Source organism: Cetorhinus maximus, chromosome 15, assembly GCF_964194155.1.
Source record: "Cetorhinus maximus chromosome 15, sCetMax3.hap1.1, whole genome shotgun sequence".
Taxonomy (NCBI): Eukaryota; Metazoa; Chordata; class Chondrichthyes; order Lamniformes; family Cetorhinidae; genus Cetorhinus; species Cetorhinus maximus.
Genome location: NC_135893.1, coordinates 5,443,538 through 5,459,544, shown reverse-complemented (window position 1 = coordinate 5,459,544; position 16,007 = coordinate 5,443,538). Strand labels below are relative to the sequence as shown.

The 16,007-nt window shown below is 38.9% G+C and overlaps 1 protein-coding gene across 1 annotated transcript in view; it reads left to right on the top strand.

Moving 5' to 3' along the window:
* Nucleotides 1-16,007, top strand: part of pex14 (peroxisomal biogenesis factor 14) — a 194,602-nt gene that overhangs the window by 109,905 nt on the left and 68,690 nt on the right. Inside the window, exon 4 of the mRNA XM_078557755.1 lies at nucleotides 4,120-4,242. Coding sequence (XP_078413881.1) covers nucleotides 4,120-4,242 — 123 coding nt within the window. The remainder of the gene's footprint in view (nucleotides 1-4,119; nucleotides 4,243-16,007) is intronic.

Sequence of the window (16,007 nt, the reverse complement as noted above, 5' to 3'; positions counted from 1 at the left end):
TTTTGGAGGTATAAGTTTGCAATGTGTGCCTGTGTAAATAAAAGCTTATATGTATGTGTGTAAAGGTTAGGCTCCAGTTGTATCCTTCACCGCCTGGCTTTCTGAAATAGAACAGCTCCCCCCCACCCCCCAAATGCCTGGAAGGGGCTAGGTAGCCAGAAGGGCAATGGGCCCAAGTTGTTCATGTGCATCCTACAGGAGCATTTCTGCTCTTCCTGGCTCCACAAAGCAAAAGAGAAATTTATCTTTGGGGTCATGTTCAGCCCAATTAAGTTTAAAAATGGTAATCAAGATCCTTTGTATATCATAGGACCCCAAATATTATTTTTAATGGACCTGTTGTCTGACTTGGATCGCTGTAGTGCCCGGAGAGCAATGCTGTATGCAACAATTTAGAGGTGGGTCATTTGCCTGCCATTTTTGATGGGCTGTCGCCCTGTTTCCGCTGGACAAAAGGTCTGAAAATTCACCCGGGGCCTTGTTACGAGAGATTTAGCAGATTTTGGAAAAAATAAATCCAATCTCACTGAAGCCACTTTGTAGAACCAGACAAGAAACTAGAACGAATAGAGAAGGGAAAGGCTAGGAATGGAGATCGGTGTGTATCATTCTTGTACCATCCCTTCCCTTCAATAAATCCACTCCAGCATGAAGTGAATATGGGCCAGTCAGTAAAGGCAGATTTGTTACCCCTTCCCTATCACTTGGGAAGCTAAAGGCATTTGATCAAGGTCACACCGATTGATGAGAAATGAGTGATCTGTCAGTTAGACTCCATGAAGCTGGTGAAGAAATTCTTGAGAATGCCTGCCTGACTTCCTGATCTATAGTCAGTAACAGAGCAAGGCCTTTGCTTCTCAATCTTTCAGAATTCCAAAAATGCTTATGTATATTTTAATATCTACGCTTTGCTATCAACATGTGTTTCTCACATGTCGGTGCAGACTTGAAGGGCCGAAGGGCCTCTTCTGCACTGTGTGATTCTGTGAACGGGGTTTTGCTTTATTTTAACAATGTGTTTTCCTCATTCCAGCATTGTCATATTCGGTTGTCATTAATATGTCGGAGTAATGAAGAATATTCCTATCAGCTGTTATTCTGCTCTTTAATTTCCAATGGGGAAGTGGGTGGTAAAACCTAAACACTAATGGTCTAATGTTGGACAAGTAAATGTTTACTGACATGAATAAAAGTCTGAGCTGTCGACCATTAATTCTTTTTGAGGGAGGGAAAATAATTTTTATGTACTAGTTCAACTCAGATTTGGGACACTTTTCTCTTCACCTGTCCCACCCCATAGATACAAATAAGGATTCCTACGGTGGTGTGAGAAAGTTTGAAACGGTTTGCATATCTTGAAAAGCTTAAATTAAATGAGACCTCAGTTGGTTTGCTGATCCTTGTTTTTCAAAATACAAAAGAGTGACACATTGGGTTTTGCAGTCAGTGGCAATCACGGGTGCCCGCCTTGACCTCGAATGTTGTGTAGCCTATAGCGGAGCAGTGAATGGCGGATTGCAACTTAAGGATTTCCATGTTCATCTGTACTTGTACTAATCTGAAGTGGTAGTAATGGTGACCACTAATAGTTCATGTAAAACCCTGCAAATTGCAGGCCGCAGCCTTGGGTATCTTAAATGACCAAGATTGTCCTGAAGCTTCCATTGTTTCTTCTTTGTTGCAGGAGTTAAGCCGTTTACTTAGTTGAAATTTCAACATTTGAATGTCATAAAAATGCAGAATTAATAAAACAAATGTGAAATATTTCCTTTTTGTAATATGTGCTAGAAATGTATTTAAGTTGTTAGTGCATAATGAAAATTGTAAGGAAACATATTTATCCAGTTCTAATAAACTATCAGTTCTATATTAATGCATATAAATTAGTAATTTAAAATGAATAGATTTAAAAATATTTGGAACCTGAACATTGAGTTTTGGCAAACTATACTGGGTGGGGAGGGGGAGTTTTCAATCCACCAAATGGAATTTTCAGCTAGTCTTATTTCTTGCTTTTTGATCTCTTATTTTCCTATGCAGTTTTCCCCTGAGTTTGTCCTGTCATATAATAGCGATAACTTTGTGCTAAATAAGAGATGGATAAATTATAATTCAATATATTCTTTCAGATCCTGTTGCGCATAGTCATTTTGTAATGTGAATACAGTTATTTCCCAGTAATCGGTTCAACTATCAGTCTCTACATTCATAATGGTTATGCCACTATTGTTGTTCCTTCAGTATGGATGTTCATCATGGATCACAGGGCACGCTGACTGTTGTTGATTGATACTATGGCAGACGCAGAGAAACTTGAACCGAGGGAGGGAAGGGAAGAAACAGCTCCATTCTGCAAATTGCATAAAATAAAACAAAATGCTTTTAAGGCAGTGATACTATCTTGGGTATCTGAGAAATATTTGATTTCTGAAAATAATTAGGAAGGGCTATTCTTGTTCTCATGTATAGCTGTATGTATAATATAAATTCCTATCACAGCTGTTGTGGTTTCTGCAGTCATTGACGAGATTGCAGTCCTATAATCACTCCAAGGTATCTATTATTTCTGTTAAAGGGTTTGGGAACATTCTCATTTATTCTAATAATCTTATATGCATTTTAATCCTGAACTTTATTTATGCAAATTGCCAGTTGAGGTTGAGATATGTGAAATACAATGTGCTATGTTTATATTAATGCTGTGCTGATTGAGACTACACACACTCTAAAACTCCTGAGTTTGGGTGGCCAATTCAGAGTCTTGGGTCCTGATCTTGTCTCAGGGGTGGGATGGGCAATTTTTGCAGTTGGGACACCTGGAAGAATGTAATGTCAGGATCTGAGTACCATTTATTTTGCCTCGATTTCCTGGCCATAGCCAGTCAGATTGAAAAACTGGTTATTGGTAGAATGTGCCTTTGACAGTAAACTGCAGTCAGGGAGCGGAGAGAAGAGAAGGATCAGAGGCCAGAGGGGAGATTGAAGATGTGGGGAAAATTGGAAGGGTCTAAGCTGTGTGACTTTGCGGCCATGTGATAATTGGGAATAAGCGGAACAAGAAGGTCACGCACAAGCAACGTTTCCTTTATGGTGCATCCATCAATCTTAAAGGGACCATGTAGTGCCACAAGCTGGCTGCGCACACAGAGCTGGCTCAGCACACAGCAAACAGAAGTCAGAGGGACTGTTGTTCATGGGTGAGAAGGCTGAGGTTAGCAGGGGGCAAGCTGAGGGTCTGGGGAAGATCAGAATGGTTGGTGTAGAGTGTTTGGTCGTGGTGAGTGGGCGAAGCAGGTAAATGCACTTGTCATCTGCATCCAGCATCCTCACCTCCTTTTACCTGCTGGATTTCCTGAGGCCGGCCAAGGTTAACTTTAAAACGATGGTTAATTCTAAGGCACACAGCCTCGTTATAATTAAATGGCCAGTCCACATCCAGTGAGCGAGTTGGTTCCCCGCCTCCATTAAAATTGGAAGTGGGCAGGTTGGGTTTTAGGTTTTAGCATTTTTAAATCCCACCCAACCGAAACCTACCTATTTTTGGGATTAAGATTCCCTCTGTTGTCCTTAGTGTCATCTTACTCTACATTGTGACTCTGCCAGTTGTAGCCCTGTTATTTTAGGTAAGGGATTAAAAAAGTTGTTGGGGAGGGATCCATTCTTGTATCAATTTGATTTCCTGCTGCTTGCCTGTATCTCAAAGGATGAAATGATACAACTATTAAAAATGATTGGTAGGAGGTATGGAACAAATTAGCTGAAATATCAAAATTAATATTTAATAATTAAACTTGTTTTGGTTTTTGAATACTCAAAAGAGGTTGGATATTCAAAACATTGAAAACTTCTCACTCTTTACCTGAGTGCTGTAGCAATGAATATAATGTCCAGTTTTGCATTATTTAAATTGAAGATTACAATATTGCTTTTATGGTGAGAATCCTGCATCTTGCAATCATTCACTGCATTGGCATAAAATTGGAATATTTTGTCTTTCCAAAAATAATTAAGACAATTTTTTTTGTTCCCATTTATAGTTGTGTGTGCAGTATCGGTTTTTGCCTTATCCTTATGCAGATTCACTATTATTTTAAGTTTTTAAATTTTTTTTCTCCATAGGTCTAACAGATGAAGAAGTTGAGATAGCTCTACAGCAGTCGAACACCGCCGCTGATGAAGTACTTGGGCCTGTCACCCAACAGCACTTGGTGCAATCTTCACACCTTGCTGCTGTGCCATACAGTATGTATTCTCGGATATATTGATGATTGAGTGGTCCACCATGGTGCTAAGTGAAATGTGCGTTTGATGAGTAGGAAGTGTGCCCATTTTAACACTATCAGTATAGGATTTAAGTGTAGTCCTGTTATGGATTTATATTTTACAATCCAGAGTGTGTTTCCCTGTCTGCTATCTCTCAGTCCAATTTAATTTCAACAACTCTCTGATGGTTGGAGTCATACCTAACACAAAGGAAGATGGTTGTGGTTGTTGGAGGTCAGTCATCTTAGCTTCAGGATATCACTGCAGGAGTTCCTCAGGGCAGTGTCCTAGGCCCAACCATCTTCAGCTGCTTCGTCAATGAGCTTCCCTCCATCATAAGGTCAGAAGCGGGGATGTTCGCTGATGATTGCACAATGTTCACCATTCGCGACTCCTCAAAAACTGAAGCAATCCATGTCCAAATGCATCAGGACCTGGACAACATCCAGGCTTGGGCTGACAAGTGGCAAGTAACATTCGCACTATACAAGTGCCAGGCAAACACCACCTGGAAGTTCTCCTCCAAGCTGCTCACCACCCTGACTTGGAAATATATTGCCGTTCCTTTACCATCGCTGGGTCAAAATCCTGGAACTCCCTCCCTACCAACACTGTGGGCGTCCCTACACTACATGGGCTGCAGTGGTTCAACAAGGCAATTTTTCAAGAGCAGTTAGGGATGGGCAATAAATGCTGGCCTAGCCAGAGATGCCCACATCCCTTGAATGAATAAAAAAAAACTTATATTTACATAACGATGTGTGAGCAGGATATGGGAAAAAGTATAATAAATTAAGGAAAACCAGGTAATTTGTAGAGAATAAATCATACTAGAAGACACAGAACAGTTTTTCTTACCATTGGTATTACAGGAATTCATGACCTAAATAGTGATATTAGGAATTGTTTCAGCATTATGTGCAAGCTGAAAACTTAATTTACTGATGTGCAGATAGATTGGAATTTCCTTGATTTGCCAACAGTCTTGTGTTTGCTGATCTACATTGAATCCTGGTTAAACATTGCCTCAATATTAAAATTCTCATTCTCGTTTTCAGATCCCTCCCCAGCTTGCCTCTTTCTACCTTTGTAACCTCTTCCAGTTGTGCAACCCTCTGAGGTATCTATGCTCCACTAATTCTAGCCCCTTAAGCATCCTCAGGTTTAATCATCCTGCCATTGGTTCAGCTGCCTAGGCCCTAAGCTCTGGAATTCCCTCCCTAAACATGTCCACCTCTTTACTCTCTCATGTGAAGCTCCTAGGGATGTTTTATTACTTTAAAGGCACTATTATAAATACAATTCATTGCTGCTGAACACTTAAAGCATAAAGTGATAGGCATTAAGAACAGCATGCTTTAGAGTTTCATGGTTAAGATTTCTCATTTTAAGATATGATAGACTGCACTTGGCACAAAACAACCGTAAGAAACTATAGTAAATAAACTTTTCTTGTTCCATCTTTTCATTTCCCTTTATTTTCACTTCTTCCCTTCTTACTCCTATATTTAATTTTATTTCCAGTTAATAGTTGCTGAAGCATAATTTAAAAAAATATATACTTTCAGACTTTCCTCCTTCTCTGTCCTGAATCATGCCATCTGCTTTTGTAAGTGGGCTGCGCAAATTAAAAGTGAGACTTGGATTGGATCTCTCAAAATCTTCAAATTCATTAGATTCTGGAAGGGTCCCAGAGGACTGGAAAATAGCTGATGTGACCTTTATTCAAAAAAAGGAGACAGAAAGCTGGAAACTACAGGCTAGTTAGCCTAATATCTGCCTTAAGGAAATTGCTAGAATCCATTATTAGGGAGGTTCGAGCAGGATACTTAGGAGATCACAATGTGATTAGGCAAAGTCAACATGGCTTTGTGAAAGGAAAATTGTGTTTAACTAATCTATTAGAGCTTTTTGTGGAAGTAACAAGCATGGTGGACAAAGGGGAACCTATGGATGTGGTATACTTGGATTTCCAAAAGGCATTTGATAAGGTGCCACATCAAAGATTACTACACAAGATGAGAGCATGTGGTGTAAGGGGTAACATTAGCATGGATAAAGGATTGGTTAGCTAACAGGAAGCAGAGAGTAGGGATAAATGTGCCTCTTTTCAGATTGGCAAGCTGTAACTAGTGGAGTGCCACAGGGATTGGTGCTGGAGCCTTAACTATTGACAATCTACATCAATGATTTGGATGAAGGGACCGAATGTATGGTAGCTAAATTTGCCGATGACGCCAAGATAGGTAGAAAAGTAAGTTGTCAAGAAGAGGTAGGGAGTTTGCAAAGGGATACAGATAGTTTAAAATGAATGGGCAAAAAATTGGCAGATGGAGTATAATGTGGGTAAATGTGAACTTGTCTGCTTCGGCAGAAAAAATGGAAAAGTGGCTTACGATTTAAATGGAGAGAGATTGCAGAACTTGGTGGTACAGAGGGATCTGGATGTCCTGGCACATGAGTCACAAAAAGTTGGTATGCAGGTACAGCAAGTGATTAGGAATGTGCATTGAATGTTGGCGTTTATTGCGAGGTGTCAAGAAGCTATTAATGTATATGATATTGGAAATTATTTTTTTAAAATAGAGGTTTAGTCTGTGGGTGTATCTGTGTGTCTTAATTGGGTTAAAGCCAGCTAATCTAGGTGCTTTGATGTACAGTAGTTTTGAGATGCAAACAGAGAGGTAAAGGTACATTTGCATTTTGTTGAATAGAGCATTCAAGAGTGGAAATGAAATCTTGCACCTAGCTAGGAGACACCAATCAATGTTTATATTACTAATCAAATCGGTACAATGAAAGGGGTTTTATTGTTAGAAGAGGTGAAGTTCAAAGGGCCTGATGATACAATGCAAATTTACATTCAAAGAGAAGTGCTGGGTATAACAGAAGGGAGTTTTTGTGTGTGCAGGGCAGAGGCAAGTAGCATCAAAGCAGTCGTAAGCCTACAACTGTCTGCAAAGGAACCAAAGTGAAAGGAACCTCATTTTGAACTTGTAAGGTGAAAATACTTTGCCTGATGTCTGCTTAAAGTCTACGGGTTGCTGTTGCCTTCGTGGAGATTAGTTTGGGAATTTGTTAAAAAGTTATGATAGTAGTAATTTGTAGCCATGTGTATATGGTTAACTTGTGTAAATTAATAAATGTCTCATGTAGTTTGATATAAAAACCTCTTTCCCTGTGGGATTTTAAATAATTCAGCCTTTAAAACCTGCTGTGTTATAACACAGGGGGAATGGAATATAAAAGCAGGGAAGTTTTACTGCAGCTGCACTGGGCCTTGGTGAGACCACATCTAGAATACTGTGTACAGCTTTGGTCTCCTTATTTGAAGAAGGACATAATTGCATTAGAGGCAATTCAAAGAAGGTTCACTGGACTCATTCCTCTGATGAAAAGCTTATCCTATGAAGAAAGATTGAACAGGTTGGGCCTATACCCATTGGAGTTTTGAAGAATGAGAGGTGATCTTATTGAAACATATAAGATCCTGAGGGGATTTGACAGGGTACATATCAAGAGGCTGTTTCCACTCATGAGGAAGACTAGAACCAGAGGACACAGTTTCGGAATGAGAGGTCTCCCTTTTAAGACTGAGATGAGGAGAATTTTTTTCTGAGTTGTTAGTATATGGAATTCTCTTCCCCGGAGAGTGGCGGAGGCTGGGTCATTGAATTTATTCAAGGCAGAGTTATACAGATTTTTGATAGACAAGAGAGTCAAGGGTTTGCGGGGCAGACGGCAAAGTGGAATTGAGATCATAAACAGATCAGCCATGATCTTATTGAATGGTGGAGCAGGCTTGAAGGACCAAATGGCCCACTCTTCCTAAGTCCTATGTTCCTATGGATAAAATGCCTGTATTTCGACCAAGCCTACCCTGAATTTTAATGATATGGTCATGCTTATATTACATCAGGTCAGCTTTTTGTGCTTTTTTTATACAACAAAATAGAAAGCACTACTCAATGAAGGAATTTATCTTGTTGGCAGGCTGAATTAATCTATAAAATTATATGGAGTATACAGCACCATAACAGGTTATTCATTGCAACTAGTCTATCTCAATGTTTATTCTCCACTCAGCCTCCCCCCATTCTTCCTCAGCTAACTATCAGCATAACCCCCTATTCCTTTCTTCCTAGCTAGCTTTTGTTAAATGCTTTTGTGCTACTAGCCTCAGATCCCTTCTTGTTATTATTTTTAATTCATTATTATCTGGGCCATAAGACCTTTATCAAAAATGCCTTAATAATGCCTTTAGTATCTACTTGCTTTTAACAGTAGAAGCACATAAGCTACTAAATGTTGGTTGCATGGAAACCACTGCAGCAGTTAAGATTTCTTTTTGCCTGATGAGGCTCTTGTGGACCTGAGATGTTCTTTTGGCAACCTACAACAAGTTATTTAACAGATGTTCCACTGAAGTGGAACAACAAAATGTTATTCAGAGGTTTGTATTACTGCACCTGTTCTATAATATCATATTGGGACTGAGTGCTGTATAAGACCAAATAGGATTGAAAAATGAAACAGTTTTCAGTTGCTCTGATTTAATCCTAACTGTCAAATGGTTTGGTCCACCTCTTTCTATTAAAGCCATAGTGCTGCACAGTTGTCCTACAATTTAATTTTTCAGATGTACAGTTAAGAACTACTGGTACCACTCATAATGAAACTACTAAACTTTGTACAGCTGTGGCCAGTTTTAAGAATGTTCAATTTGTAAGGATCAATGTCAGAAGCATTTAATATTGGATAAGCTGCTAAACACTGTAGCATTGTATTGATAAAATATAGGATGAGATGCAGTATCTCTTTCTGATTACTTGGATAAATGGGTCATCTCAAATTCCAACAGTTTCAAATTGAGTTATCATCTGCTCTTCAATCACCCACTTAGTAACATAGGTAAGTGAGAAAAATGGCTGTTAACAAAATTCTATAATTATGGTAACTGTCATGTTTATATCATTCTCAGTGCAGCTATTTATTGATTTAGTGTACTCAAACAAAATGAAATAGAAATTCTTGTTAACTCGGCATCTAAATCTAGGGCTTTGTTTACCCTGGCTATGCTCCCAATCTTCACTAACACTTTATTTAGAAATACTCAGGTGTGTGTACACTTCACACCTGATGCTGACAGAATTTCCCAATCATCCTTTTCACAAGTGATGTTAACTCTCAAAGAAATCAAAGTGCATCTCATACTTTTCATAATAATTGCAAACAAGATCTCATTGACCAAATCAGAAGACTCTGGATGATGCTCATCCTGACTTTATGCCACACCAAAGTCTTGATGTGTTTTACTTTGCAGCCGCTTTATGAATTCCTGCTCCTTTTATTGTTCAAACTGCACATACAACTAGAAATTTCCTCTATCCCAGGAGAGGAGAGGCAAACCATCCTCCAGGGCACATGAGTTTAGATTTTCACATTAGCTGAGTTTCCCATAGTTTAGCTGACTTGCAGCCTCATTTGAAGTGAATTTCATAGAATACACAGCACAGAAAGAGGCCATTTGGCCTTACTGGTCCATGCAGGTGTTTGTTCCAATTGAGCCTCCTCCCATCTTTGATCATCTAAATCTACCATCGTAACCATCTTCTCCCTTTCATGCTTGACTAGTCTCCCTTAAATGCTTCAACCAATCCCTGTGGTAGCAAGTTCCACATTCTTACCATTCTTTGGGTAAAGAAGTTTCTTCTGAATTCCCTATTGGGTTTCTTGATGACTATCTTCTATTGATGGCCTCTTGTTATGCCCTTTCCCACAAGAGGAAACAGTCACTCTGTATCCACCCTATAAGCCCCTCATAATTTTAAAAACCTCTATTAGGCTGCTCCTCAGCCTTGTTTTTTCAAGAGAAGAGATATCTTCCTTTCTTTGTTGACAGAGATCAGAGTACTTGTTTGTGACAGTCACTATTGCAGAGATGCCTTTCTTATATTGGAGATGAGTAATTCATTACTCTGGTGCCTTCTGTCCACCTGCTATTTCAGAAAATCAGGCCCGTCAAAGCCTTATCCAGGGCTTTTGGAGATTAAAGCTTCATGAGTATATATACACACCACAAGGACTGCAGCGGTTCAAGAAGGTGGTCCTCAAGAGTACTTAAGGATAGGCTATAAATGCTGGCCTAGCCAGCGACACACACATCTCAAATATATGTAGTAAAAAAAAATCCCTAAATATCTGGAGAGAAATCCTGAGAGACACTGACCAGAATGCCAAACGCTTTTGACCCAGCCCACTGCAAAATTGTGATTCGGTCTGTTAAGAGCAACTTCAGAACTCTCCAGGTTAGAGAAAGTCTAGGGATTTTTGGGCCACCTCCTTTTGCCCTCATGGAAAAAGTTGTAGCACAGACACGGGTAGCCCTCCAGCCTGGCATTCATTGGTTAGTATGCCTGCCATGTGGCCAGCATCCATCATTGAGTGCTGGCTGAATGAGTAACTCGTCAAAAACGGAAGATTACTTTGCCTTCACTGTGTGACTCAATTTTGGTCAAGGTAGCCTATCCATCTTTGGAATCTGTATGGTACCCTTGGACAGTGAATGCAACTTTTTAACTGCACTGGAGTAGTGATGCCAGCATGTGTCCGATTATATACATGACTCGGACATAGTAATTGACCCAAGAACCATCAATAAAAGACCTTATTAAAGATATCTTCGTCTCTATGTTATATATCTCAGAGTAATTTAAGCAGAAAATTTCTCTCCTGACCTGTGGAAAGACTTTCCGGCAGTCATCAACCCAATTTGAACATTGATAGTCAATGTTAGAAAGATCTCAATGCTCCAGAGGCTAGTGTGCCAGCTGAAGATGGTCAATCAGTTGTAGGAGGACCTGCAAAGTTTCTCTGCTTCTTGGGAAAGGAAAAGGACACAAACAAGGTCAACATGAAAAGTCAAAATGTAGAACCCACCACTATACTAGTTGAATAGGAAACAGGGAATAGTGGTGCCCACTCCGTTGATTTGTGATCACCTTGTGCTCAACAAGTGCAGGAATCCCACTGTTATCTTGAGTCTTATTTTGTGTTTTGTTATTTATATGGAGACGGTATCATACATTGGCCAATGTACTTAAATGTTCTGCGATGCAATTGTGTGATATTTGTAAATCCAAACTTCAAATTGCTCCCACTAGTACTACCATCAACTGTAATCATCATTATTTCATCCTACTATACACACCCCAAATTTGGAAGGACTAAATCTGTATTTTGGGGAATCTTCTTGTAATAACAAATGGATATATATATAGCCCAAAAAATTCACAAAACAGTATTCTGCTTTACTGAAGTCTTAGTGACAACACTGGTTCCTTGGCAACTATAAGGCATCTAGCTGAAGTAATTTTATGTTTGTTTTAAAGCATTACTGTCATGATCTGCTCAGGAGGATATGTGTTTCAATATTGTGGTACTCTAGGCTGCCCTCAAAGTGCATATCCTCAAAGATCTGCCTCCAACATTTTAGTACTTGTGAGACATTTCCATATTTGTATGTGGAGGTTGAACAAATGAGGAAGAATGGTTGATTACTTACTCTGGATGAACTCCAGCTCTTAGAATAAAGTTCAATGATATTCAAAGGTTCTTCTTGGGTAACTCCTGCTCTCTTTGACTTGTATGGCTTGAAGTACTTTCTTTAATGTCTATGCTTTTGAAGTTTACATGCCATCATGTCTAACCACACATTGTGGTGCATATTGGTTCAATCACTGTTCAACTTCATTTACACTGAAATTGTATTGGAATATTTTGGTGCTCTCATTATCCCTTCTCATTGCCTCTATAGACAAAGAACTTTGAACTTGCTCAGAATGATGTTGCATGTTAAAATGGCTGCAGGAAAATAACCTAAACTTAAACAAGTATCCCCAAGAGATTCTAATGCTGCTGGAATTCTTGTTTGTATGTAGACCTGCATTAAAAGAGTTAACAAGACTCTAGTTAAGTGATCAATCTTTAAAAATTCCATATTTTGCCTCTACCCTGAAATAAATTAATCCTATGATTATTTGGTTTACTTGATCAGTTGAAAGATTAAAATCAGTATGTAGATTGCCAAATATTGTTGATCACTTGAAGTGCATTTTGCAACAATCCTTCCTTTAGGCATATATTCCTAATTTATAGCAAGTTAGGTGACCTTGTATGCTAATAATGAATGGAACACTAGAGTTATCTTAATACTGTTCATAAATGAGGCTTTAAATAGTTTTCAAAGACAAAATTACTGTCAGAATGCTGCTTTGTGTTTGAACATATTATGCTTTTTGGAGTATGAAAAGATCAATAAATTCAAGTAATTCGTGGCTATTTTATCATCTGAGAAGTCCTTATTCTTTACTAAAGAAATTCTTTAATTGTCTAAAATTTACTTCTCGCTAATTTAAATGTCATCTCATTCTACTTTGAAGTAATCTAGATGTACCTTATCTCTATCGTTTTAAACTGTATATCTTTTTAAACTTCTATTGAGACTATATTCATTGAGCTTTTATAGCCTTTGCTCATACCTTACCCCCTTTATCCTCGGACAGTTTTTGTTCTTTTCCTTCTCCAATGCGTGCAAGTCTTTTGTAGCATGTTAACCACAACTGAAAACAGCACACTGGGTGGGGACCAACCAGTGGATTATAAAGCATTAACATGAACCTCTGTAGACTTGCACTCTACTATTCTAACTTTATATACGAACAATCTGTTGGCTTTTTTAACTGCCTTGCCAGATTGTCTAGATATTGGCAGTAATGCATTTATTTCCACTCCCAGCCCCCTTTCTGAATCTCAGTGTGCTAATTCCATTCATTTGTGTACTTCTGCCAGACATTTTTCCTCTCAATGTGTGATACTTTACATTCATTATTGAGTCTCATTAGCTATTTGTCTGACCATTTGCATAACCTAAAAGCTTCTACAAATGATTAACTGTATTCTCCGCTCTACTGCTCTTTCTATTTTAGTGTCTTCTACAAATTTGACAAGCTTAAAATTGATTTTGGCATCATTTGTTTATGTAGATTAGAAGCAATGGGGCTCCAGGCACCTCTGGTATTCTACTGCCCCACCCCTCCTCTCCCCAGCCCCTACCTCACAAACTGACATTTAAACACCCCCTGGTACTTTTATTTCCTATTTTAGATGCATTTTGTTTATCTAACCTTACTGACAGGAGCATGGTCTCGGAATGCAGCATTTTGCTATTATCTGAATGACTTTCCAACTTGTGAGGAGGTCCACATTTTGTTTCCCTCAGATTAGAATTTACAAGTGACTACAGAAGAAAATCAACGGTTATTAAGCCACTTGGGGACATTTCCAAGCTCTTCAAACTTGACTATTTACTTTTTGAAATGATCTTCCTTTGTTTTAGGAGATCTGGCAGCCAGTTTTGTATTCAGCGAGCAGATGAGATGAATGACTAGTTTAATCTGTTTTTATGGTGCTAAGAATTTAGGGAAGAATGTTAGCCAGCAGCCCATATGCAGCTTCAGAAAGAACCATGGAATTTTTAACATTAACTTGAATTTGGTATAATGTCTCATCTGGCTGATGTCCCTCTGAACTTGCAACCTAGATTCTATGAGGCAAGAATACCGCTAATTGAACCAAACTGACATCTGAATATGAATATGAATTTGCAGATTTGTAGAAATTAATGTACCTAGCCCAGACTATGCTACTCCAGTCAGAAGATGTTTGCAATTGCAATACCTGTGCTTCTTATAGCAATTTTTTCCCTCCTTTTCGGATGATCAAAATCTTTTGGTTAAAAATGCTGAATTGTTTCCAAATCAGCTTATTTAATCTATTTCTCTGATTCAGCAAAAATTTATATTTTAGCTTATTATCTACAATTAATAATCATCATCCTTCCAACCATACCTCCCATCTGACAGCAAATAGCATGTCTGTCACAACTGTCTTTATTCAAGTTCTGCATTTTTACTGCTGAATGTCTCTTGCAGCTGTGCAGAAGTGACTTTTCTGTTCATTTTACACTGGGTTGAAACACTGTCCTTTCACCTTTGGAGCATTTGAATCCAGCCCGGACTAATGGGCTGGTGATCTAGCAGCTGGAAGGAAATATAAATTAATGCATACTAATTAACTTGGCGGCTGTGGCCCATGACATACAGATACCTACAATTTGGCCCAAGTTAGTAATTTCTTTCAGAGAGTTCATGAGCTGGTTTGGGAAATCCAGAAATTCATATGAGTGTAATGATGGTGGCCATTTGATACCCATTTATATTACAGATCTGCTACCACTGTTGCCAAATCCCTGGCACTCATCTATGGGCAGATATGTCAACAGATACTGACCAGACTAAAACGGTGTATTTGACCTTGGGGCCAGCGTTTCTGTTTTCCACCAGCAATGCACAGTGCTTGAAGACACAAGCCTCCAGTATTGTATGTTTCCTTGGCAGAGTTGCTGTCAGAGACAGTCCTCGAAAGTAAATGGTTTGTGACTTTAGTGTTAGGGTGTGCTGTCGGAGCAGCTGATAAACTGATGAGATTTAAGAATATGCGAACATAAGGAGTTGACTATATAGCCCTTGAGCCTGTTCTGCCATTCAATACTGATCTGCTTTAACTCCATTTTCCCGCCTGCTCCCCATATCCCTTGATTCCCTGTCTGTTGATCTCAGTCTTAATGATGGAGCATCCACAGCTCTCTGGGGTAGACAATTCCAATGATTCAGTCCTCTCAGTGAAGAAATTTCTCCTCATCTCAATGCTAAACGATTGACCCCTTATCCTGAGACTGTGCCTCCGCGTTCTAGGATTCCAACAACCTCTGTGTCCACCCTGTCAGCCTCTTCCAAACCTTGTATGTTTCAATGAGATCACCTCAGTTTTAGTCAGAATTGTGATTGTAATCTACAATTCCATCCCAAGTTCTTTAGGCAGGTAAATGTTTAGTCACCACATTTGGTAGCTTGTGCTTTGTAAAATTGTGAACGTGCAGTTTTGTTAAAAAATGACAAATTTGTAAAATTGTTCTATTTGGAAAGCCTTTCAAATCCACTTCATAAGTCGTGTTTGAGAGTTTGTGCGTAGGGCGGTCTGAACTATATCAAGCAGGTTTGCGTGTAGGATAACACTTATAAATCTGTGATTCATAAAATTGTAATTGCAGTATGTTGTGTGGATTACTGAGATTTATTTTAAGCTTATTTTCTCTTTCCCTTATTTTATTTTTAGCCCACCTCATGCTTTGTATCAGTCAGTAACTGAGAAAGCAGGGAACCTTTCATGCATTTACTGATGCTACTCTGTAGCTTGCAACTAGGAGGTGTACAAGAGCAATTTAGAGTGAAACAGGCAGGGGAAGATCGATGCTGCTTTGTGTCGGAAACGAACCTGATACAACCCCATGCCCTGTTTCACTGGGGGTTGCTTTAATCAGGGGTTGTACATGACTGATACTGGAAAGTGTAAATGCCAATGTGATGTTGCAGATGTTTATAACTTTACTGCTTAGTCAACAAATAAATGCTTTAGACAGGAGGTGAATGAGCTCCTTACTTTTTATCACTCATTTTTGGCGAGAACAGCGTTGCTCCCTGAGTTACATTGCTCCAGAGATGCTGTAAAGGATATTTCCTTGTGATTAATCCAGAAAACCAAGACTTTGCACGAATTGAAAATAAAATTGATGAATAGCTCCTGGAATATTTGTAGCTGTAATTTATTACACAAGATATTATTTT